The 27,000-nt window shown below is 40.7% G+C and overlaps 1 protein-coding gene across 1 annotated transcript; it reads left to right on the forward strand.

Annotated features, from left to right (window-relative positions):
• The first annotated feature begins 107 nt into the window (after positions 1-107).
• On the forward strand, positions 108-27,000 carry ywhae1 (tyrosine 3-monooxygenase/tryptophan 5-monooxygenase activation protein, epsilon polypeptide 1). Its single transcript, XM_080732196.1, has 6 exons — positions 108-262; positions 11,566-11,765; positions 13,235-13,341; positions 17,197-17,403; positions 21,956-22,092; positions 25,601-27,000. The coding sequence occupies exons 1-6, from the start codon at positions 199-201 to the stop codon at positions 25,654-25,656; spliced, it is 771 nt and encodes a 256-aa protein (XP_080588322.1). The 5' UTR covers positions 108-198; the 3' UTR covers positions 25,657-27,000.

Here is a 27,000-nt window from a genome sequence, read left to right on the forward strand (position 1 = left end):
GGGGGGAAATAGCAGATCTACAAGCTCACAATGCATCGCGTCGCGACGCATTGTGAGCTTGTAGATCTGTTATTTCCCTCCTCGGCCGCCATCTTGCCGGACCGTCTCTCCACCCACCGAGCCTCCGCTCAGCCTCTCCCCGCCTCGCCGCAGCCCAAAGCCCGCAGACAGCCTGACCGCAGCCCGCTGAGAGCAGCCATGGCAGACCGGGAGGACCAGGTGTACCAGGCCAAGCTGGCCGAGCAGGCGGAGCGATATGACGGTGAGACACAGAGCCGAGCACCGCTGAACTGGCTGCTGGGGGTGGTTAGCATCGTGTTAGCATCATGTTAGCATGGATGCCCTATGATATACTGTCTACAGCGTTAGCATCGTGTTAGCATCGTGTTAGCATCATGTTAGCATGGATGCCCTATGATATACTGTCTACAGCGTTAGCATCATGTTAGCATCGTGTTAGCATGGAGACCCCATGTTATTACTGTCTACAGCGTTAGCATCATGTTAGCATCATGTTAGCATGGTTAGCAGGGAGAACCAGTGTTTTACTGTCTGAGCTGTTAGCATCATGTTAGCATGGTTAGCATCAGTGTCATACTGTCTACAGATCGTTAGCATCGTGCTAGCCGTGTTTCTCACTGTCCAGCGCTAGCATCTTGGTTAGCATGCTAGCGTGGTAAGGCTGTGTTGTCCAAGCGGTGGTCCGGGGACCCCCACAGGGCTGTGTTAAGTAACAGCAGAGCTCTTTATATCAGGGTTAAAGGGTTTCCAGGATAAATAGCAGATCTACAAGCTCACGACGCGTCGCGGTCGACCCGTCATGAGCTTGTAGATCTGCTATTTTTCCAGAGGAGAGGAAACGTTAGCTTAGCGTTAGCATGTGAGGCTAGCAGAGTGTAAGAGCACCAAACCCTGGTGTTGTTCAGTTATAAGCGTTTATAACATGTTTATGAGTGTAATTATTAATACCAGATGTTATCATGTTTATTACTACATTATAACCACTCTCTAACGATGATTGACAGGCTAGCTCAGAACAAAATGGTGGATGGATGGAGCAGCTAGCCTAGCATGCTAACTGTTAGCTACAGCTGCTGCTACACCGGCTCAGAGCAGTCTGATGTTAACATTCACATATTAATGTTAAGTCACCATACACTCTGCTACTAGTCTACTGTTAGCTATAAATAATATGTTTCTATATAATACTGTTATGATATATAATGGCTATAAGTGCAGAGCTACACCGGCTCAGAGCTGTCTAAGCACTGATGATCCAAACAGCCCAAAATAAACTAATTAGGGTCCTGCTTAGCCTTCCCTATCAGACTCACCTCACCGCTACTCACCAATTAAGAGTTGGGTGGCTCAGAGTAGATGACAGAGTACAGCAGCTTGCAATGGGCCTGGTGTACAAGATACACTACACCACTATGATACCCAAGTACCTGTCAAAATACTTTATAAACATTAAGGATGTCCATAATTACAACACCAGAGGCAGCGCCACAGATCACTTTCAACCCAGAGTCAAAACCAACAAAGGGTCAAACTCTTTTTTCTGCTATACCACCAAAATGTGGAAAGCCTTACCGAAGGCCATAAAGGAGTGTGGATCACTTGCATCCTTTAAAATTGCCCTGAAAAGCCACTTACAGGCAGCAGCCGTTCGCAACTGGTAATAATGAACCTAGCCCCAACCCTACCCTCCCCTGCCCCTTCTTTGTATATACTGTTTGTTTAAGAATTACTGTCTTTGTTTTGTTTTTCTTTACATATCTACTGCATAGTACTGTGTTCTATCTGTCTGTCATTCAATGTTATATGAGATACTTCAATGGTTTCCAGTGGAAATAAGCTTAGTCTTTTCATGGATCTCCTTTTAGTAGACCTTGTACCAGTGAACTGTACCGTCATGAAACTGTACCTTTTCCTATGCAAACTTCTAATAAAGTCTTCAATCAATCAATCAATGTTAATGTTCACATGTTAATGTCACCATAAGCACTGATCATACTATTACTGTTACTATATTCAATGTTAGCTATAAGTTAATAAATAATACAATATACATTTAGGTTAGCTATAACTGCTGTTATACCGGCTACTGTATTCAATGTTAGCTATAAGTTAATAACACATAGGCTCATTAGGCTGTATAATAGAATATACTGTTAGCTATAACGATAACGAACTAGCTATACCGGCTCACAGTACAGTCACCATAGCTGATGTTAATGTTAATGTGTTAATGTCACCATAAGCACTGATCATACTATTATTATTACTGTATTCAATGTTAGCTATAAGTTAATAACTATATAATACAATATACAGTTAGGTTAGCTATAACTGCTGTTATACCGGCTACTGTATTCAATGTTAGCTATAAGTTAATAACTATATAATACAATATACAGTTAGGTTAGCTATAACTGCTGTTATACCGGCTACTGTATTCAATGTTAGCTATAAGTTAATAACTATATAATACAATATACAGTTAGGTTAGCTATAACTGCTGTTATACCGGCTACTGTATTCAATGTTAGCTATAAGTTAATAACTATATAATACAATATACAGTTAGGTTAGCTATAACTGCTGTTATACCGTCTACTGTATTCAATGTTAGCTATAAGTTAATAACTATATAATACAATATACAGTTAGGTTAGCTATAACTGCTGTTATACCGGCTACTGTATTCAATGTTAGCTATAAGTTAATAACTATATAATACAATATACAGTTAGGTTAGCTATAACTGCTGTTATACCGTCTACTGTATTCAATGTTAGCTATAAGTTAATAACTATATAATACAATATACAGTTAGGTTAGCTATAACTGCTGTTATACCGGCTACTGTATTCAATGTTAGCTATAAGTTAATAACTATATAATACAATATACAGTTAGGTTAGCTATAACTGCTGTTATACCGGCTACTGTATTCAATGTTAGCTATAAGTTAATAACTATATAATACAATATACAGTTAGGTTAGCTATAACTGCTGTTATACCGGCTACTGTATTCAATGTTAGCTATAAGTTAATAACTATATAATACAATATACAGTTAGGTTAGCTATAACTGCTGTTATACCGGCTCAAAGCTGTCAGGTGTTAACGTTCATAATATGTTAATGTCACCATAAGCACTGATATTACTATTACTATAGGCTATTCAATGTTAGCTATAAGTTAATAACTATATAATACATTATACAGTTAGCTATAACTGCTGCTGTGCTATACTGGCTCAGTCACCATAGCTGATGTTAACGTTCACATGTTAATGTTAATGTCACCATAAGCACTGATACTACTATTACTATATTCAATGTTAGCTATAAGTTAATAACTATATAATACAATGTACAGTTAGCTATAACTGCTGCTATAAGAACAGTCACCATAGCTGATGTTAACGTTCATATATTAATGTTAATGTCACCATAAGCACTGATACTACTATTACTATATTCAATGTTAGCTATAAGTTAATAACTATATAATACAATGTACAGTTAGCTATAACTGCTGCTATAAGAACAGTCACCATAGCTGATGTTAATGTTCACATGTTAATGTTAATGTCACCATAAGCACTGATACTACTATTACTATATTCAATGTCAGCTATAAGTTAATAACTATATAATACAATGTACAGTTAGCTATAACTGCTGCTATAAGAACAGTCACCATAGCTGATGTTAACGTTCATATATTAATGTTAAGTCACCATAAGCACTGAAATATACCATCTAACATATAATTCACCAAATGTCTGAGTGAGTGTCTGAGTGAGTGTCTGAAACAGCGTTTCTCCTCAGTGGCTGGAGCAATTGATCTGAAATCGCATCACCATTAGCATATGAACACACCTGACATAACTGTGAAGCCCTTTTTTCACTTTCACAAATCGTTTAATTGATATTAATTTATTAGTGAATTAATTTTTCCCATTGACTTATAATGGGAATCGCAAAAACTCACATTCAATATTTTTTTTCTCACAAACCATAGGGGCTACACTTACAAAACTCTGAGAGGAGATTTATAATGATATCAAGGATTAAATAAAAAATAACTTTGTCAGTTGGCCTCATGGTGGCGCTATAACAGTCCACTTTACGTTTCGGCCTGTAACTCTTGAACCGTAGGTCGGAAAATTAAAATTCCTTTTTCCCTGGATTCCTTGGGTCAATACGCATCTCCCCATATAGGCCCCGCCCATTTGCGTCAGGATAGATTTTCCGCCATTTTGAATTTTCTCCAAAACACACTTTTTGCTCCTTTTCCTACATATTTTCTTCAAATGTCACGAAAATGGGTACACATGATCTCTGAACCCATGCAATGAACATAGTCAAGGGATATTTTGATAGTCCATACCGTTCGTTCGTAACGGGCTTCCAAAGTTAGCGGGAGGGGCCCGTTTTGCAAACAATAGCCATAAATCACAAACAAAACGTCGAGTCAACACTGAATTTCTGCCACAGGTTGCGGGTGGCTTACTCAACGAATCCCCAGAAGCATTTCCAATTCCACCCGTAGAGGGCGTCACAAACGCGCAAAACGTAACCGTTTCGTTCCAAAACGCGTTTTTCAGGCGGACCGACCCTCTCAAAAAGAAACACAGACTACTCTGCGGATGGTCTCACGGTCCAAACCGCTGCACACACACACACACACACACACACACACACACACACACACACATAGCCATTAAACGAAACGGGTATTTCTTACATTGATGCTCCTACATATTATCATGCAAGTACCAGTTAAAGTTACTTTCCATCCCTCATATACCGTGTGCACAGTGCACATCCCATAACCCACACACTGCACATCATTTCGGAGCTCATATCTTTGAACGGGTAAGGACTAGTTACTACTAGTTTTGATTGATTGATTGAAGACTTTATTGTCAGTTTGCATAGAAAAAGGTACAGTTTCATGACGGTACAGTTCACTGGTACAAGGTCTACTAAAAGGAGATCCTAGAAAAGACTAAGCTTATTTCCATAGGAAACCATTGAAGTATCTCATATAACATTGAATGACAGACGAATAGAACACAGTATGCAGTAGATAGTCAGGAGTATACTGTTAGCAGTTAGCTCTAACTGAATAATATGTTTCTATTTAATACTGTTATAATATATAATAATATCTATAACTGCTAAGCTACACCAGCTCTCAGAACACTCACCATTGATTGATTGAGTATTTTATTAGACATAAGTGGAGAACATGACAAGTATAGTCGATACAATATAAATGTAGTACAGTACAAGTACAGTTAAACACCCTGCCTAAAAGGAACATCCCAAATACGAATTTTGCGGTCTTGTTTTACGTTGGAAGCCCTCGTTATTTAATTCATGGACATGTTACGTTGATGAGGTTTAAATATCTGATTAATCACAGCCTGTATCTTTAGAAGCCTTTATATAGTTATTATTGGTGTGTGTGTGTGTGTGTGTGTGTGTGTGTGTGTGTGTGTGTGTGTGTGTGTGTGTGTGTGTGTGTGTGTGTGTGTGTGTGTGTGTGTGTGTGTGTGTGTGTGTGTTTGTGTGTGTGTGTGAGAGACTGTTCATTTAAACATCTACTTTAATTCATGGATTCTAATGTGATTTGGTTTGATTGAGATTTGAGATGCAAACGGGGTCCATTTGGTTCCATTTGCACCAGTAGTTACACATCCATTTACACATGGAGTTACACATTACTGCTTTAAGAGTGGAGTGTGTGTGTGTGTGTGTGTGTGGGGTGTGTGTGTGTGTGTGTGTGTGTGTGTCTCTCTCTCTCTCTCTCTCTCTCTCTCTCTCTCTCTCTCTCTCTCTCTCTCTCTCTCTCTCTCTCTTTCTGTCTGTAGTCTGTTTTTAGCCTCATCTTCATCATCATCATCATCCCAGACTAGGGTTTCAAGACAGGGTTTTTAGCTCAGTGGCGTCAGTTCAGCCAAAGCTAGGGTATGGCAAAGATGGGAGTCCTCATGGAAAAGAGGCATTACATTTTGGATAACACGGTTCTATTGTGGAAATAGCAGATCTACATGCTCACAACGCCTCGCACTGCGAGGCGTTGTGAGCATGTAGATCTGCTATTTTCACAATGTCTGAAAAAAAGTAGAAAAAATAACGACTTTTGACAGTTTTTTACACAGGTTTCTATGTTTTTTTGGACTGGATATGGCATGTTTTTTTTTCAAGTGCAGCTAAACTTGGCAAGTTAGTAAACGTGCCGCAATTAACTCATTCTGAGCCCCAGACATTAACGGATTATAATGTCCAAAGTGCCTCCTTCAGGTCCCATTCACTTGCGTTGTCTTATTTTGAAGGCCAGAAGTCCACACGCGAATCACTTCCGGTCTGACGTCATCGGATCGTGCGCTGGAACCGTTCCGTGTCCACGTGGAGTTGTGTAATGGCCGACCGGGAGCTTTTATAACTGTGTAACATAAGCGAGCATCTGCCTCCATCCTAGCTTCTAAAGTGTAGTTTTGAGATAATGGACATTAAAGATGAGATCCCCCGTCCACCTCAATGTTATGGATGGGACTATTTTGTGCTCGTGGAGCCGTGATGATGCGAAATCAGCGACGGATTTCGTCTCCGGACCGCCGGCCATTCTTCTCGGTAATGTACTCGCCGTTACAGTAATAGATTACTTTTCCCGAGACATCTCGTGAATGGCACTACAGTAATAGATTACTTTTCCCGAGACATCTCGCGAATGGCACTAGATGAGTTAACAATAATGCATTGCACCTGTGCAGCTGATCTGCGGAACCTGGGAATATACCATTCTGTCAAGATGGGGAGAATATGATTATAATACCTTGTTAAAGTGACCATAAGTAACTTGTATTCTCCCCCCCTGGACCCAGGGTATATGGCAGCTGCATACCCCTGCCATACCCAATTGACGCCCCTGTTTTAGCTGGGTGTCAGTGTTGCCATGTTCTGTGTGTATTGTAAGGTTTAGAGACAGGGTTTTTAGCTGGGTGTCAGTAGTGTTGCCATGTTCTGTGTGTATTGTAAGGTTTAGAGACAGGGTTTTTAGCTGGGTGTTAGTAGTGTTGCCATGCTCTGTGTGTATTGTAAGGTTTAGAGACAGGGTTTTTAGCTGGCTGCCAGTGTTGCCATGTTCTGTGTGTATTGTAAGGTTTATAGACAGGGTTTTTAGCTGGGTGTCAGACAGGGTTGCCATGTTCTGTGTGTATTGTAAGGTTTAGAGACAGGGTTTTTAGCTGGGTGTCAGTGGTCTTGCCATGTTCTGTGTGTATTGTAAGGATTAGAGACAGGGTTTTTAGCTGGGTGTTAGTAGTGTTGCCATGCTCTGTGTGTATTGTAAGGTTTAGAGACAGGGTTTTTAGCTGGCTGCCAGTGTTGCCATGTTCTGTGTGTATTGTAAGGTTTATAGACAGGGTTTTTAGCTGGGTGTCAGACAGGGTTGCCATGTTCTGTGTGTATTGTAAGGTTTAGAGACAGGGTTTTTAGCTGGGTGTCAGTGGTCTTGCCATGTTCTGTGTGTATTGTAAGGATTAGAGACAGGGTTTTTAGCTGGGTTCCAGTAGTGTTGCCATGTTCTGTGTGTATTGTAAGGTTTAGAGACAGGGTTTTTAGCTGGGTGTCAGACAGTGTTGCCATGTTCTGTGTGTATTGTAAGGTTTAGAGACAGGGTTTTTAGCTGGGTGTCAGCAGTGTTGCCATGTTCTGTGTGTATTGTAAGGTTTAGAGACAGGGTTTTTAGCTGGGTTCCAGTGTTGCCATGTCCTGTGTGTATTGTAAGGTTTAGAGACAGGGTTTTTAGCTGGGTTCCAGTGTTGCCATGTTCTGTGTGTATTGTAAGGTTTAGAGACAGGGTTTTTAGCTGGGTGTCAGTAGTGTTGCCATGTTCTGTGTGTATTGTAAGGTTTTAAGGCAGGGTGTAGTGTTGCCAGGTCTCAGGAGAGAAATAAGAAAGCAAGGACTATGAATGAAAACAATAAGAACTGCACTGTTATATTCTTCTTACGTTATTGTAAATGTGTAGCTGCACTTTAACAATTATTAAAGGTGATACACCATGAAATTTTACTACACTGACATTTTACATGACGATTAATTGTCACTCAAATAATTGGCGATTAACGACTTAATTGTGTTTTTGTCGTTGATAATTACATTTCTGTTTGGCTTTTAGGCTTTGAAGTTGTACATGGCAGATATGACACATAACCTAAATATACACAGGGTTTCCTGCAGGAAAAAGTCTTGACCAGGGGGGCGCGTGCGCCGGAATCTTTTGATAATTAATTAATTAATTCAAGTAATTAATTCACTTAATTTGTAATATTAATTCTTAATTTTGCCCTATAAAAAACACATAAATGTGCCCATGATGACGGAAAACACATCTAAATTAATTCCCTTATTTTAGACTAAATTCTTATTTTTGCCCTCAACATAAAAGGAGAGGTTGACTCTTGTCTCGTCTCTTGGCCAGAGGGGACAGAGGGGCCCCCCTGGCCAATAAAGTGCTGCAGGAAACCCTGATACAAAGAAATTACTGACATATTTGACAACTTTATACTTAAAAAAGAACATTGATAGTGGAAACAGCCGATCTACAAGCTCACAACGCGTCGCGATGCGACACGTTGTGAGCTTGTAGATCGGCTGTTTCCACTATTTTTGACCTTTTTTTTAAATATATGAACATTTTTCTAAATGGAAACGATTATGACGATTGTGAAAAATAATCACGATTATGTAAAAAAAAATCACGATTAGACGATTATGTAATAATTGTGACAGCCCTACTCCTCTGTAACTTATTCTCCAATCCATCTCTGTCTCAGTAGGAAGTCCTAAGAACTTTATTAGCTACTGACTAATTAATGTCTTGTACAACTGCTGTTCTAAATCCTATAGATCTGTTATTAGTCTGGTTGCCACAACTTGTCAGCAGGGCAACCACACTATTGTTCTAGCCCAATTGCATCTTTTATAGTTGACCTAATACCAACGTCACCAAGAATGATGGTGACTTAATGATGACGTTGCCAGAGAGTGTGTAGTGAAGTTGCTGACTTACCGTCCTGTTGGTCGCTTTAACTGTGGTTGGTGGCGAATACATCACTTTTATCCTTGTTTTGTTTGTTGATAAAACCAAGCCAATGCACGACCCCACTGTCACCTGCCCCGCGACCCCACTTTGGGTCGGGAGCCGTAGTTTGAGAACCGCTGGACTAGAGTTGCATAGGAGGTTGCCAGGTTACATCATGATGTGTCATAATATGTATGAGTCATACTCCCCCCATGTCAATATTATTACATAATACTTCATTCTTTCATTTTATTTTATTTGTTTCTATGATATGTATTGAATTTTTGGAGCTGTGTGGAACACAAGCTCCCTATACGTGGCCGTGTGTGTAGGTATGTGGGTGGGTATGTGGGTGGGTGGGTCTGTGGGTCTGTATGTAGCCTGTATGTAGTAACCCTGGGTGACCAGAGAGGTGCTGTTGAGTCTAGCCTGCCCTGAGCATCAACTGCAACACACACACACACACACACACACACACACACACACACACACACACACACAGCTCCACTTCGAACAGAGGTTCGATTTTTTCTTTCATTTCCCCCCAAAAAGATGATAGAATCAATGACAATAGTAACAGATAAAACGGGCACTAGGACCATGTGAGTCACCAGAACACAATGGCTTTGTGAAGGAAGGGGGCGTGTCTGATGAAGCGATGGTCGTTTTATTTTGAAGGTTCATTCTGAAACTCCCTCCCTTCAGGCGATGGCAATGCCCCCAGGGGTCCTTGAGGGAGTTCCATGGGGTCCCCAGCTAAAGGATAGTCTGAACCAAATGGACCCTTATGGGAATAGAACTCATACAAACTGGTACAAATGGAACCAAATGGACGCTAAGGGGTCCACTCAGCTTCCACCGTAGCCCACAGCACGTCCTGTAGGTGTTGACCCATCATGGCCATGCATTGACTGACATTTAGACAGCAGTGACCCATCATGGCCATGCATTGACTGACATTTAGACAGCATTGTTATGTAAATCAGGGGTTCAGGTCACCCCATGTAGGGCTGTCACGATATGACATTTTACATGACGATTAATTGTCACTCAAATAATTGGCGATTAACGATTTAATTGTGTTTTTGTCGTTGATAATTACATTTCTGTTTGGCTTTTAGGCTTTGAAGTTGTACATGGTAGATATGACACATAACCTAAATATACAAATACATTACTGACATATTTGACAACTTACTACTTAAAAAAATACTTTGATAGTGGAAATAGCCGATCGCGACGCGTTGTGAGCTTGTAGATCTGCTATTTCCACTATTTCGGACATTTTTCAACATTCACGATTATGACGATTATGACAAAATAATTGCGATAATGTCAAATAATCACGATTAGACGATTATGTAATAATTGTGACAGCCCTAGCCCCATAAATATTTTTTTAATCCGAGGCTCCCCTACATTATAATTTAATCACCCCTACTTTATAATTTATTTATCTAACCCTAACCCTACTTTATAATTTACACTCCCAGCACCTTATATTTATAGCATATCGTCGTTGTCGGGTGGAAACCTTGTATGTCCAAAAGTGTTCATTTGTATTTACGCCTCGCATCGCGAGGCGTTGTGTGCTTGTAGATCTGCTGTTTTCACTAGTTTTGTGCGACAGTCTTGTATGATGGAGCAGGGCTTTGCTTTACCAAAAAGACGTACACATTTGAAACTTGGAGATACAAGGTTTCTGCCCGACAGTGACGATATTTTAGTGATTATGTTTGAAAGCCCCTTAGTCCGGGAGCCGTGGGGGTGAACGTGGATTCGCCTGTAAAAGTTTTTTTCTCAACTGATTCTTGTAGCTTGGGGTCACCTCTTAAGGATTCAAGATGATGACCAGTGATATCCATTGAGAATTTTTTATTATTAAACCCTTAATGCCTGAAACACAAGAAATCCACCCAGGAGGAAAATACCCAGAAAAAAATTTTTTTTTCTGGGTATTTAAGGAGGATCTGTGGGGTCTAACTAGGGGTTTGTCATGATGCTGAATCCATTGCAGGCATTTGTTTTGGAGTTAACAGTAGAAGAACGTAACCTTCTCTCTCTCTCTATAATAACCCTATGTCTCTCTATCCTAACAGAGATGGTAGAGTCTATGAAGAAGGTAGCTGGTATGGATATGGACCTTCTCTCTCTCTCTCTATTAACCCTATGTCTCTCTATCTATCCTAACAGAGATGGTAGAGTCTATGAAGAAGGTAGCTGGTATGGACATGGAACTAACAGTAGAAGAACGTAACCTCTCGTGGCCTATAAGAATGTGATCTCTCTCTCTCTCTCTCTATATTAACCCTATGTCTCTCTCTCATACAGAGATGGTAGAGTCTATGAAGAAGGTAGCTGGTATGGACATGGAGCTCTCTCTCTCTCTCTCTCTCTCTCTCTCTCTCTCTCTCTCTCTCTAAACCCTATGTCTCTCTATCTATCCTAACAGAGATGGTAGAGTCTATGAAGAAGGTAGCAGGGATGGACATGGAACTAACAGTAGAGGAGAGGAACCTTCTCTCGGTGGCCTATAAGAATGTGATCGGAGCCAGGAGAGCCTCGTGGAGGATCATCTCCTCCATCGAGCAGAGAGAGGAGAGCAAAGGAGGAGAGGACAAGTTAAAGATGATACGAGAGTACAGACAAACTGTGAGTACACACTGCACATAAACAATACATTATATACACACTACAAACACTACACACAGAGAGGACAAGCTGAAGATGATACGAGAATACAGACAAACTGTAAGTACACTGTGATACACACTGCACATAAACAATACATTACACACACACACTACACACCGAGAAGACAAGCTGAAGATGATACGAGAATACAGACAAACTGTAAGTACACTATACTACACACTGCACATAAACAATACATTATATACACACTACACACACTACACACAGAGAGGACAAGCTGAAGATGATCCGAGAGTACAGACAAACGGTCAGTCAGACTACAATACACACTACACATAAACAATACATTATATGCACATACACACTACACACTATACATAAACAATACATTACACACACACTACACACAGAGAGGACAAGCTGAAGATAATCTGAGAGTACGAGTCAGACAAACTGTATACACCAGAGCATGTGAGCGGAGTGGAGCGGGAACGAAATCCGCTCCACACCCCAGAGGGCTCTTGTCCCACTCGTTCCTCACTCTGGCCACTCCGCTCCCCGCCGCTCCGTCGTTCAACTTGATTTTCGCATTTCTCGCTCGCTCCACGCTCCGCTCAGGGTCGTCAATCAGAGTCAGCAGCCAAAATAAAAAAAGGATTTTGCTACCATTGCCTAGGCGAAACACTTTCTCCTTTGCTTCGCCACAACAAGTGTTCCCAACACAAATGCCTGCGGTAACGTGAGCCTGGGCTTGATGGAGAGCTGCCTTCAATGTTATAAAAGACGCCATCTAAGGCCTAACAAAATAATATGTTGGTTTCCAGTTGGCGACCGACCCTATTAAATACGTGCGACCCAGATGATTTTATTGGCATTTGGAGTGAAAATAAAAAAATAAATAAAATTAAGTCAAAATCCGACCGAGTCGATCAAAAACGTCTTAGAGGGGTTGTGAGCATGTAGATCTGCTATTATCACAATAGAACCATGTTCTACAAAATGTAATGCCTCAACTCTTAGTGCTCGTCAGGGCGGGGGGTCCCCAGTTAAAGAATGATTATTAGGGGGTCACAGCCTGTTGTAGACGGTACTGTCTGTGGTGTAGACACAAGTAAGAACAGACAGTAGTAACAGACAGTACTGTATGTGGTGTACTGTTGTAGACAGTCTGTCTGTGTAGTAACAGACAGTACTGTCTGTGGTGTACTGTTGTAGACAGTCTGTCTGTGTAGTAACAGACAGTAGTAACAGTGTGTTTGGTAACAGCTGTCATGTTTCCTGTGCTATAGTCGTATAGTATTGTGATTGTACAGTATGTTTGTCAGGTTGAGAATGAGCTGAATCCATCTGTTGTTTTTTCTATACTGTAGTAACAGTAGGTATTAATAACTGTATTAATGTTTCAGGGTTGGGGTTAGGTATAGTAGTATAATATTAATAAGTGTATTAATGTTTTAATGTTTCAGGTTGAAAACGAGCTGAAGTCCATCTGTTGTGACATCCTGGATGTTCTGGACAAACACCTCATCCCTGCTGCCGACACGGGAGAGTCGAAAGTCTTCTACTATAAGATGTAAGTTCTTACTTAAACCCTAGACCCTAACCTCTAACCTCCTACCCCAAAACCCTAGACCTGCTGCCGACACGGGGGAGTCTAAAGTCTTCTACTATAAGATGTAAGTCCTTTACCTTAACCCTAAACCATAACCTCTAACCCCTAACCATAACTCCTAAACCTGCTGCTTACACGGGAGAGAGCAAGGTCTTCTACTATAAGATGTAAGTCTTTAATGATGGAGAGGCCACTATATTAATATATTTAATGTGAAATGCATTTAGTTATACTCATGTTAGCTTTATGAACTTAAATACAAATAAATTGGACATGTAAAAATAAAAAAATACATTTAATACAATATAGACTGAAGTAATGTGGGTCATGTTTGCATGTGTGGAATTGTAACAGCTGAAATCAATAATATATCAGTATTCTGATATTAACTTGAGGGCCGCATTAAGTGAAGGTGGGGGCCGCATGTGGCCCCCGGGCGGCCAGTTGCCCATGTATGGGTTAGGGTTCAAAACAAGCCGTCACAGATCAAAGAAAAGCCAAGTCACATGATCATAAATAACACCTAATCAGCAATCACTAAATCATGCTTTTTCTCAAATTCTCTTTCCAGAAAGCAGTTTTTTGGTCATACCATGGCTAGTCTCGCGTAGCCAGAAAACTATTCCACAATCTCTGAATGCTATATAGAGTCTGGAACGGCAGCTCCCGAATGGCGAGTATCGGAAGTAGCCAGTGCTGCACTGAACTGTAGTCCCATTGGAAGCATAACAGAAACACACTAGCACAGACAGAGTCATTCTAATGAACTGTAGTCCCATTGGAAACATAACAGAAACACACTAGCACAGACAGAGTCATTATAATGAACTGTAGTCTCATTGGAAACATAACAGAAACACACTAGCACAGACAGAGTCATTATAATGAACTGTAGTCCCATTGGAAACATAACAGAAACACACTAGCACAGACAGAGTCATTATAATGAACTGTAGTCCCATTGGAAACATAACAGAAACACACTAGCACAGACAGAGTCATTATAATGAACTGTAGTCCCATTGGAAACATAACAGAAACACACTAGCACAGACATAGTCATTCGAGCGGCCTATTCTTGTTATGGGTGTATAGTTTAAGAAAACGTTTGAAAACACCAATAACACCAGAGCAAGACGAAATAACGCCCCCAGAAATATTGAAAGGAGACATAACGCTAGGACATGCTATTGCTACTGCACCAAGGGAGCGGTTGCGTCACATCCGCTTTATCTCGCACTCATCGTTTCTATTTCCGTGTTCCAGACTGTTGACGGGAGCATTTGCCCAAATCGTGGAGGCAACAGTCTGGCCTCGCGAGACTAGACCATGGCCTACTCTAGGGTAGGCCTCTGAAGAACAGAACAGGCCTGCTACTTGGTTCTTGTTTTATTGTAAAGAGGGCGAGTAAGGCTTTTCCATGGTAGTACCTACCGTGTGTATTCATTTCACAAAGGCTGCTATTGGTCCTTAAAGATCAGTGTTCTGCTCAGAAACCCTGGCAGAATCAGCACTGGGTTGGGTTTGGGTTAGGGTTAGGAATCAGCACTGGGTTTTAACAGAGCTATTGGGACCGTAGGTCACCACTTAGTATGAAAGCCTCCAGCTCCTGTCTGTCACTCTTTTAACATCACAATGACATCACAATATAGCTGTAGCCAAACCAATGTTTATTTTAGGACGCAGAGGGAAAGCAGTCTGCTGTCACCCAGGTGGAGGTCTCTTCTCTCGTCTTACTGGTTACATCATGCATTATTATAATATTCGGGAGACTATCATCGCTACCTAGCAGAGTTATATTAGTATACATGTTCCTGTGTTAATAGTGTTATTATATTATTCATGTTCCTGTGTTAACAGTGTTATTATATTATTCATGTTCCTGTGTTAACAGTGTTATTATATTATTCATGTTCCTGTGTTAATAGTTATTATATTATACATGTTCCTGTGTTAACAGTGTTATTATATTATTCATGTTCCTGTGTTAATAGTGTTATTATATTATTCATGTTCCTGTGTTAACATGGTGTTATTGTATTATTCATGTTCCTGTGTTAACATGGTGTTATTATATTATTCATGTTCCTGTGTTAACAGTGTTATTATATTATTCATGTTCCTGTGTTAATAGTTATTATATTATACATGTTCCTGTGTTAACATGGTGTTATTATATTATACATGTTCCTGTGTTAACATGGTGTTATTATATTATTCATGTTCCTGTGTTAACAGTGTTATTATATTATTCATGTTCCGGTGTTAATAGTGTTATTATATTATTCATGTTCCTGTGTTAACAGTGTTATTATATTATTCATGTTCCTGTGTTAATAGTGTTATTATATTATTCATGTTCCAGTGTTAACAGTGTTATTATATTATTCATGTTCCGGTGTTAATAGTGTTATTATATTATTCATGTTCCTGTGTTAATAGTATTATTATATTATTCATGTTCCTGTGTTAACATGATGTTATTATATTATACATGTTCCAGGAAGGGGGACTACCACCGCTACCTAGCAGAGTTATATTAGTATACATGTTCCTGTGTTAATAGTGTTATTTATTATATTATTCATGTTCCTGTGTTAATAGTGTTATTATATTATTCATGTTCCTGTGTTAACACATCTGGTGCCAACCCCGAGTTTCCCGAGTTTGTATTGGTACTAGTGCTGTGCCAACCCCGAGTTTCCCGAGTTTGGGCCGTTTTTGAAAAAAAAAAAAAAAGAAATCGTTTAAAAAAAAAAAAAAAAAAAAAAATCAATTTTTTTTTTTTGGACCTCCAGAAATGTGTTAGGCATGATCGCGATCGCGAAATTGCATGTTTAACCCCCATACCAACCCATTCTTTCAAACATGGCAGCCATGTTTGTTTACATCTGAAGAAAACATAATGGCTCATAAATCATGAATGCCTGAACGGATTTCCAAGCGGATTTTTTTGTTTGAAAGCTGTGAACAGCCTGCACACACGTGGTGCATCATCTAGGCATGGGCGTGCACTTTTTACACAATTGCACAATTACATGGAAGTCTATGGTAACCATGGCAACGCGGGACATTGGCTGGAAAAAATCATTGCAACATAAGTGTTAATAGTATTATTATATTATTCATGTTCCTGTGTTAATAGTATTATTATATTATTCATGTTCCTGTGTTAATAGTATTATTATATTATTCATGTTCCTGTGTTAACACATATGGTGCCAACCCCGAGTTTCCCGAGTTTGGGCCGTTTTTGAAAAAAAAAAAAAAAAAATCAATTTTCTTTTTTTCAAAAAAATTTTTTGGACCTCCAGAAATGTATTAGGCATGATCGCGATCGCGAAATTGCATGTTTAACTCCCATACCAACCCATTCTTTCAAACATGGCAGCCATGTTTGTTTACATCTGAAGAAAACATAATGGCTGATAAATCCTGAATGCCTGAACGGATTTCCAAGCGGATTTTTTTGTTTGAAAGCTGTGAACAGCATCTACACACGTGGTGCATCATCTAGGCATGGGCGTGCACTTTTTACACACTTGCACAATTACATGGAAGTCTATGGTAACCATGGCAACGCGAGACATTGAAGAGAAAAAATCATTGCAACATAAGTGTTAACAGTGTTATTATATTATTCATGTTCCAGGAAGGGGGACTACCACCGCTACCTAGCAGAGTTATATTAGTATACATGTTCCTGTGTTAATAGTGTTATTTATTATATTATTCATGTTCCTGTGTTAACATGGTGTTATTATATTATTCATGTTCCTGTGTTAACATGGTATTATTATATTATTCATGTTACAGGAAGGGAGACTACCATCGCTACCTAGCAGAGTTCGCTACCGGTAACGACAGGAAGGAGGCAGCAGAGAACAGTCTGGTTGCGTATAAAGCTGCCAGTGACATCGCTATGATTGAACTTCCTCCCACGCATCCCATCCGCCTCGGACTGGCGCTCAACTTCTCCGTGTTTTACTATGAAATACTCAACTCTCCTGACCGCGCATGCAGGTACTTTTACTCTGAAGTATTTATACTGTGTTTTACTATGAAATCCTCAACTCTCCTGACCGCGCATGCAGGTAGTTTTATTCTGAAGTATTTATACTGTGTTTTACTATGAAATCCTCAACTCTCCTGACCGCGCATGCAGGTAGTTTTACTCTGAAGTATTTATACTCTGTTCTACTGCATGCAGGTACTTTTACTCTGAAGTATTTATACTGTGTTTTACTGACCGCGCATGCAGGTACTTTTACTCTGAAGTATTTATACTCTGTTCTACTGCATGCAGGTACTTTTACTCTGAAGTATTTATACTGTGTTCTACTGACCGCGCATGCAGGTACTTTTACTCTGAAGTATTTATACTCTACTCCAGGGGTTCCCAAACTGTTTAGTCTCAGGTCACCTCATAAATATTGTTTTAATCCGAGGCACCCCTACATTATAATTTTCACTCCCAGCACCTTATATTTATAGCATATCGTCGTTGTCAGGTGGAAACCTTGTATGTCCAAAACCGTTCGTTTTGTATTTATCATCTATAAAATGTACTAAACTAGAGAAAACAGCAGATCTACAAGCACACAACGCCTCTCATCGCATCGGCTGTTTTCACTAGTTTAGTGTGACAGTCTTGTATGATGAAGCAGGGCTTTGCTTTACCAAAAGAAACTTGGAGATACAAGGTTTTTGCCCGACAGTGACGATATTTTAGTGATTATGTTGTGAGGAAAACGTTGAGATAACAGCCATTTTGGTAAGAACTGACTGAAAATAACTTTGTACTTCAAGTTTAAAATTATACTAAATAATATTTGTTCAAATGTCCAAATAAATTCCAAATATTATCAAATGATCTCGTGGCACCCCTGGACTGCTGTCACGGCACCCCAGGGTGCCCCGTCACCCACTTTGAAAACCCCTGAACTAGTCTAAAGTATTTATACTCTGTACTCTAAAATATTTGTATCTGTTCTACTATGAAATACTCAGCTCACACTCAGAGCAGAGAGCTGACAGTCCCATCCTGAGAAAGACAACAAATTGTGCAACAAAAACTCCCCTTTTCAAAGTGCTCAGGGGTAGAGTTGCCGTCTTAGAAGGCAGAGGGTTCCCAGTTCGATCCTGGGCTCCCCCAGAGTTGGTGTTGAAGAGTCCTTGATAGCCAATGATGTGCCTCATCCACCATTCTATTCAACTTTTCATTCTTTCGATACAATATACTATTAAAACCTCTGTTCTTCTGCACTGAGAGTGATATGACTATTCAATCAATCAATCTTTATTAGCCAATAAAACAGGGTAATAAACAGAACATTCATGTAGATCAGGGGTCTTCAATGTTTTCAGGCCAAGGACCCCTTAGTTGAGAGAGATGAAGCAGGGACCCCTTAGTTGAGAGAGAGATGAAGCAGGGACCCCTTAGTTGAGAGAGAGATGAAGCAGGGACCCCTTAGTTGAGAGAGATGAAGCAGGGACCCCTTAGTTGAGAGAGAGATGAAGCAGGGACCCCTTAGTTGAGAGAGAGATGAAGCAGGGACCCCTTAGTTGAGAGAGATGAAGCAGGGACCCCTTAGTTGAGCGAGAGATGAAGCAGGGACCCCTTAGTTGAGAGAGAGATGAAGCAGGGACCCCTTAGTTGAGAGAGATGAAGCAGTGACCCCTTAGTTGAGAGAGAGATGAAGCAGGGACCCCTTAGTTGAGAGAGAGATGAAGCAGGGACCCCTTAGTTGAGAGAGAGATGAAGCAGGGACCCCTTAGTTGAGAGAGATGAAGCAGGGACCCCTTAGTTGAGAGAGAGATGAAGCAGGGACCCCTTAGTTGAGAGAGAGATGAAGCAGGGACCCCTTAGTTGAGAGAGAGATGAAGCAGGGACCCCTTAGTTGAGAGAGATGAAGAAGGGACCCCTTAGTTGAGAGAGAGATGAAGCAGGGACCCCTTAGTTGAGAGAGATGAAGGACCCCTTAGTTGAGAGAGAGATGAAGCAGGGACCCCTTAGTTGAGAGAGAGATGAAGCAGGGACCCCTTAGTTGAGAGAGAGATGAAGCAGGGACCCCTTAGTTGAGAGAGATGAAGCAGGGACCCCTTAGTTGAGAGAGATGAAGCAGGGACCCCTTAGTTGAGAGAGAGATGAAGCAGGGACCCCTTAGTTGAGAGAGATGAAGCAGGGACCCCTTAGTTGAGAGAGAGATGAAGCAGGGACCCCTTAGTTGAGAGAGAGATGAAGCATGGACCCCTTAGTTGAGAGAGAGATGAAGCATGGACCCCTTAGTTGAGAGATGAAGCAGGGACCCCTTAGTTGAGAGAGAGATGAAGCATGGACCCCTTAGTTGAGAGAGAGATGAAGCAGGGACCCCTTAGTTGAGAGAGAGATGAAGCAGGGACCCCTTAGTTGAGAGAGATGAAGCAGGGACCCCTTAGTTGAGAGAGAGATGAAGCAGGGACCCCTTAGTTGAGATAGATGAAGCAAGGACCCCTTAGTTGAGAGAGAGATGAAGCAGGGACCCCTTAGTTGAGAGAGAGATGAAGCAGGGACCCCTTAGTTGAGAGAGAGATGAAGCATGGACCCCTTAGTTGAGAGAGAGATGAAGCATGGACCCCTTAGTTGAGAGATGAAGCAGGGACCCCTTAGCTGAGTGAGAGATGAAGCAGGGACCCCCTAGTTGAGAGAGAGAGAGAGAGAGATGAAGCAGGGACCCCTTAGTTGAGAGAGAGATGAAGCAGGGACCCCCACAACCTGTTCATAGATTCCATATAGTTTCATTGTTTGACAGCACAACCATCAGTGTATTTTGGATTCATGTCAATTTGTGTTTTCAACCACTTTCTGTACTTAGTCTGCTCTTTTTCCCCTCTACACCAAAGCTCTTTGCTAAAAATAGCAGATCTACAAGCAAGGGTGAGCTTGTAGATCTTTGGCTAAAGTTCTCATAATATGGACACTAGGGTTCAAGAAAGTTAGTTGAGAGAGAGATGAAGCAGGGACCCCTTAGTTGAGAGAGAGATGAAGCAGGGACCCCTTAGTTGAGAGAGAGATGAAGCAGGGACCCCTTAGTTGAGAGAGATGAAGCATGGACCCCTTAGTTGAGAGAGATGAAGCAGGGACCCCTTAGTTGAGAGAGAGATGAAGCAGGGACCCCTTAGTTGAGAGAGATGAAGCAGGGACCCCTTAGTTGAGAGAGAGATGAAGCAGGGACCCCTTAGTTGAGAGAGAGATGAAGCATGGACCCCTTAGTTGAGAGAGAGATGAAGCATGGACCCCTTAGTTGAGAGATGAAGCAGGGACCCCTTAGTTGAGAGAGAGATGAAGCATGGACCCCTTAGTTGAGAGAGAGATGAAGCAGGGACCCCTTAGTTGAGAGAGAGATGAAGCAGGGACCCCTTAGTTGAGAGAGATGAAGCAGGGACCCCTTAGTTGAGAGAGAGATGAAGCAGGGACCCCTTAGTTGAGATAGATGAAGCAAGGACCCCTTAGTTGAGAGAGAGATGAAGCAGGGACCCCTTAGTTGAGAGAGAGATGAAGCAGGGACCCCTTAGTTGAGAGAGAGATGAAGCATGGACCCCTTAGTTGAGAGAGAGATGAAGCAGGGACCCCTTAGTTGAGAGATGAAGCAGGGACCCCTTAGCTGAGTGAGAGATGAAGCAGGGACCCCCTAGTTGAGAGAGAGAGAGAGAGATGAAGCAGGGACCCCTTAGTTGAGAGAGAGATGAAGCAGGGACCCCCACAACCTGTTCATAGATTCCATATAGTTTCATTGTTTGACAGCACAACCATCAGTGTATTTTGGATTCATGTCGATTTGTGTTTTCAACCACTTTCTGTACTTAGTCTGCTCTTTTTCCCCTCTACACCAAAGCTCTTTGCTAAAAATAGCAGATCTACAAGCAAGGGTGAGCTTGTAGATCTTTGGCTAAAGTTCTCATAATATGGACACTAGGGTTCAAGAAAAGAGGGAAAAAAAAGTTTCTATCACTCAAAGATTTTGGAGGACCCCTTGTAGTAACTCTGAGGACCGGTCCGGACCCCCTGTTGAAAACCCCTGTTCTAGGCTATTGTCTTACACTTGTTTCTCAATAAGAAACTATTTTATTTGAATACAATGAGAATGAGATGCACAAAAAGTTGAACATAAACAATATAAACTTTGGGTTTTATGCCCTAACAACTGACATTTTCACATTCTTTAAGTTGTCTCTCTAACTAAACAAAATCTAAATGCAATGTCTTCCATTCCAATGGAAATGGTGACAGCCTTTGTCCTTGAGCAAGAATCTGAACCCTCACTGCTCCTGATGAGCAGGTTGGTGAAAACCAGATAATCTGTTCTACTTTCACCATTTATTATAAACCTGCTGTACTTCTCTCTCTCTCTCTCTCTCTCTCTCTCTGTGTGTGTGTGTGTGTGTGTGTGTGTGTGTGTGTGTGTGTGTGTGTGTGTGTGTGTGTGTGTGTGTGTGTGTGTGTGTGTGTGTGTGTGTGTGTGTGTGTGTGTGTGTGTGTGTGTGTGTGTGTGTGTGTGTGTGTGTGTGTGTGTGTGTGTGTGTGCGCGCCCCCCAGGTTGGCGAAGGCAGCGTTCGATGACGCCATAGCAGAACTGGACACTCTGAGTGAAGAAAGCTACAAGGACTCAACACTCATCATGCAGTTGTTACGAGATAACCTGACATTATGGACCTCTGACATGCAAGGAGACGGTAATATACTGTATTTATATGATAACATACTGTATATATACTGTATATATACATTAATATACTGTACTGAATGATAACCTGACATTATGGACCTCTGACATGCAAGGAGACGGTAATATACTGTATTTATACATTAACATACTGTATATATATATACATATATATATATGGTGTATATTCTGGTTTCCGCACGGCCAAGGGCATCTTTTAGGCCTACCCAATAAACCCCTTGATGCAGCGTAGTTTGGCTTATTTTTTAAAAGTTTGTTTGTTATATCCATCTTTTAGTCCAACTCACTGCGACTGGCCAGACCACACTTCAATGGCATCTAAACAGGGACTGCAGAAACAAACAGTTGCTTCTGCCTGTTTCCGGTTTAGGCCAGGCCTAGACCAGATCACACACCCGTTTAAAACTAATACCAGGCTTTCCTCTGAGAAGGAAAGACTGCTGACTTTGGAGGGAGGGATTCATTTAGCACACCTGTCAACCACGCATTTCTAGGTCTACGAAATGTCCAATGAAAACAACACAATTCCGGGGGACGGTAGCAGATGGCGTCTGAACCTGGTGTCTGGGATACGATCCTTCCAGACACCCTGATCATTCCAAGTTCCAACCAAAACAAAACAAGCATGACAGCGACCACAGTGAGTTACAGGTGATATATAAAGATAGACCTTTAAACCCTCCTCTGAGGTGAATTCATTGCTGCAACCGTAATGAGAATGAAAAGGGTGTTCAGTGTTAGGGTTAGGGTTAGTGGTAGATGGATGGGGTGTTCAGTGTTCGTTCTGATGCACGTTGTGTAACTTGTGAGTGAGGTTTATACTTGTGAGTGAGGTTTATACTTGTGTGTGGAGCTTTAATGTCCACCTGCTCCGTTCACACTAAGGGCCACCATCAGTCTCTTAACAAAGACACTACAGTAGGATGTACAGTGTAAAAGGTTAATGTTAGTATCTATTAGGGCATTAACCACTTGTGATTTTTGCAAGTCGACTCAGTAAAAAGTTGAGTTGAAGTCGACTTTATGGTTTGATGATGTCATCACATCACACACGACGCCCCAGTTATTTGGGGGGTCCCCAGATGATTAACTTAATGTGAAACATTGTTTTCTCACTCAACTGTAAACAAACCAACATACAGTTTAAGTGTATAGAGGGTATCTGCACATTTATAAAGTGACAATTTCTGCCAAGAGGCAGAAATTGTGAAAATAGCAGATCTACATGCTCACAACGCCTCGCATGATGCGAGGCGTTGTGAGCATGTAGATCTGCTATTGTCACATTAGATCCATGTTATACCAAATATAATGTAGCACTGTAATATTGGATCATTCCTTCCTTGACAATAAGCAATCCTACTGTTTGCTGTACAGACGCACACATGGAGCTAAAATAATGATAGAAAAAAAGAAATCAAAGGATTTTTTTTTCCCGACTTTCTCTGGTGGGAGTCGACTTGTTGACTTTTTTGTTGATGCCCTAGTTCATACTTGAAGCTCTGAAATAATGAAATGAAGCTGCTTCCCCTTGATCTCCACTTTATCTCTGAATGAGCCAACATGTAAGCCTGTTAGTCCATCCCTTCATCTCCACTTTATCTCTGAATGAGCCAACATGTAAGCCTGTTAGTCCATCCCTTCATCTCCACTTTATCTCTGAATGAGACAACATGTAAGCCTGTTAGTCCATCCCTTCATCTCCACTTTATCTCTGAATGAGCCAACATGTAAGCCTGTTAGTCCATCCCTTCATCTCCACTTTATCTCTGAATGAGACAACATGTAAGCCTGTTAGTCCATCCCTTCATCTCCACTTTATCTCTGAATGAGCCAACATGTAAGCCTGTTAGTCCAAAGGTTGTACAGTGAGTGAATTAATGATCTATAACCCTTACGAAGGAATATACAGACTAGGCTGTATATTATCTACACACAATGAATATATTAATTAATGGAATAGAATCAGTTTTGTGTAATTAAACAAGCTGGTTATTTGTTTATGCATTCAATCACTAACCCTGAAATATGAAATGTAAATCATGCACAAAATGTGGTTTAATAATTTAACACAAGTTTATACTTACTAATTAAAACCAGTAATTATTGGTTTACCAGTCCTTACCCTGTCCATGTGAGCGCCGGAATGATGTGCAGTGTGTGGTTTATGGGGTGTACACACGCACGCACACACACACGCACGCACGCACGCACGCACGCACGCACGCACGCACGCACGCACGCACGCACGCACGCACACACACACAGCTGGTTAAAAATGTTGCCTCATGCTAGTTGCAGAATAGATACACCATAACAATGCTAATGTACAGCATAGGATTTGTGTGACAAACGGGCTTGGCAGTTACAGCATGTCAGGTGTGTTCATATTCTGATGGTGATGGTGATTCAGATCAATCATATTTTGATGGTGATTCAGATCAATCATATTCTGATGGTGATTCAGATCAATCATATTCTGATGGTGATGGTGATTCAGATCAATCATATTCTGATGGTGATGTGGATTCAGATCAATCATATTCTGATGGTGATGGTGATTCAGATCAATCATATTCTGATGGTGATGTGGATTCAGATCAATCATATTCTGATGGTGATGGTGATTCAGATCAATCATATTCTGATGGTGATGTGGATTCAGATCAATCATATTCTGATGGTGATGGTGATTCAGATCAATCATATTCTGATGGTGATGGTGATTCAGATCAATCATATTCTGATGGTGATGTGGATTCAGATCAATCATATTCTGATGGTGATGGTGATTCAGATCAATCATATTCTGATGGTGATGTGGATTCAGATCAATCATATTCTGATGGTGATGGTGATTCAGATCAATCATATTCTGATGGTGATGTGGATTCAGATCAATCATATTCTGATGGTGATGTGGATTCAGATCAATCATATTCTGATGGTGATGGTGATTCAGATCAGTTGCTCCAGCCATCGAGGGTTAGGGTTAGCTCGAGGAGATGCAGTCAGGGTTAGGGTTAGGGTTAGCTCGATTAGATGCAGTCGGACAGACACTCAGCGCATGATGGTACACAGAAAGAAAATAATAATAATAATCCCAAGATGGCAGCTCTGATTTAGTGATAACCCTTATGTTATTAACCTTATAACCTTATTAACCTTATAACCTTATTTTATGATAACCTTATGACTTCAGACATGGTCTGAATGGAGACAGTCAGTTGTGAGCATGTAGATCTGCTATTTTCACAATAGAAAGGTTTTTCTTTTTTTTTTTCATCGACTTTCTCTGGTGGGAGTCGACTTGTGTAATGAAGTCGAAATGAACTCTGCCTAAACAGTTCAACCTAACCTTAACCTCAGCAAAACAAATACAAGAATGGAAATCTGGGTGACCTTCTTTCTGGCGACCACCGGTTACCATCTGAGGAACCATTGTTTTATAGTGTAGATCTACAAGCTCACAGGCTGTGTCTTATCTTATCTTACAGGTGAAGATCAACAGAACAAAGAGGCTCTGCAAGACGTGGAGGATGAGAACCAGTGAGACTCAATGCCACGCCCCCCCCCCCCCCCCCCCCTGCTGACTTCTAGACCCATCGGAGTTTTATCAAGTTTATTATTATTTTCTCTTTATTTTATTTGTTTTTGTTTTTGTTTTGTTTTTATTTTCCCTTTAATTAATAAATGAATAAATAAATACCACTTAATGGAGTCCTTGGATAAGGTAGTTAGGAAGGAAAGGAAGCAAGGAGACAAGGTAGTTAGGAAGGAAAGGAAGCAAGGAGACATCCTGGTACAAAAACCTTTTTTTCTTTACCGGCTTTTGGGTTTCTTTTTTTTTTTTTTTCTTTTTTTTTTTTTTTTCTTTTTTTTCCTCAACATTTTTATCATTTGCTGGATGTATTTTGAGTTTCTTTTTTTTCTTTTTTTTTTCTTAATGTAATTACAGAAATTAACTTTTATTACTGATATGTTGGACTATTAGTTTATGGGAGCTTATTTTATCTCGTTGTGTTTAGTTTGGAAGAAATGTCTGAATGCGAATCATTTTACTTTATTTTGGGGTGGGTGGTTGTGGGGGGGGGGGGGACAGGGGGGCGAAAGACCGGGGGAAAAAAAGTGCCCTTTTTTTGTTAACTTTATTTTTTCCGGAGGAAAAGTTGGCAAAGTTTTGGTGATGATGATATCCACGTAGCCACCATCTTGTTTTTTTTTTTTTTTTTTTTTTATTATTTGTCTCTGGACTGTAAACCTTTGTGCTGAAATACTGTAAGACTCTGTGTGCACCCCTAATATATATATATATATATATATATATATTAGTGCAACACAAGATGCTGAAGGCTTTTTATAACCACTGAAAATCAACCCTTTACATTCTGACGGCCACACAGATTTCCACCCTCCAACGTTAGAGGCATAACGAACCCCAGTTGACCCCAGTTGTTGCAGCCGCCGTACTTGGTCTGATCTTTTCTTGTTTTTTAGGAGTTCCTTACACAAGACACCCCCCATCTATCTGGCCCAGAAACACTCGATCTACAAGCTCAACAACATGCGTTGTGAGCTTGTAGATCGTCTGTTTCTGGTGAACAACCGAGCGCTCCACCAGAATAGTTGGGGTTCAACATCAAAACGTCACTTGTGTAAAAAGACACAAATATATATAATTTGGCCTTAAAAAAAAGAGATGAAAAATATATTTATCTATAAATATATGTGATTTCCCAGTTGCTTGCATGAGTTGACGAATATATTTCTGCTGCTTTTTTCCCCTCTGAACTGAAAAAACATCTTTTTGAGTTTTGTTGCTTTTTTCTTTTTCTCCGTTTCTCTGTTCTGGTTTTGTGTTTTAACTTTTAACTACTGGATATCAGAGATGTTTTAC

This window comes from Nannobrachium achirus, assembly GCF_963921795.1.
Source record: "Nannobrachium achirus genome assembly, chromosome: 8".
NCBI lineage: Eukaryota > Metazoa > Chordata > Actinopteri > Myctophiformes > Myctophidae > Nannobrachium > Nannobrachium achirus.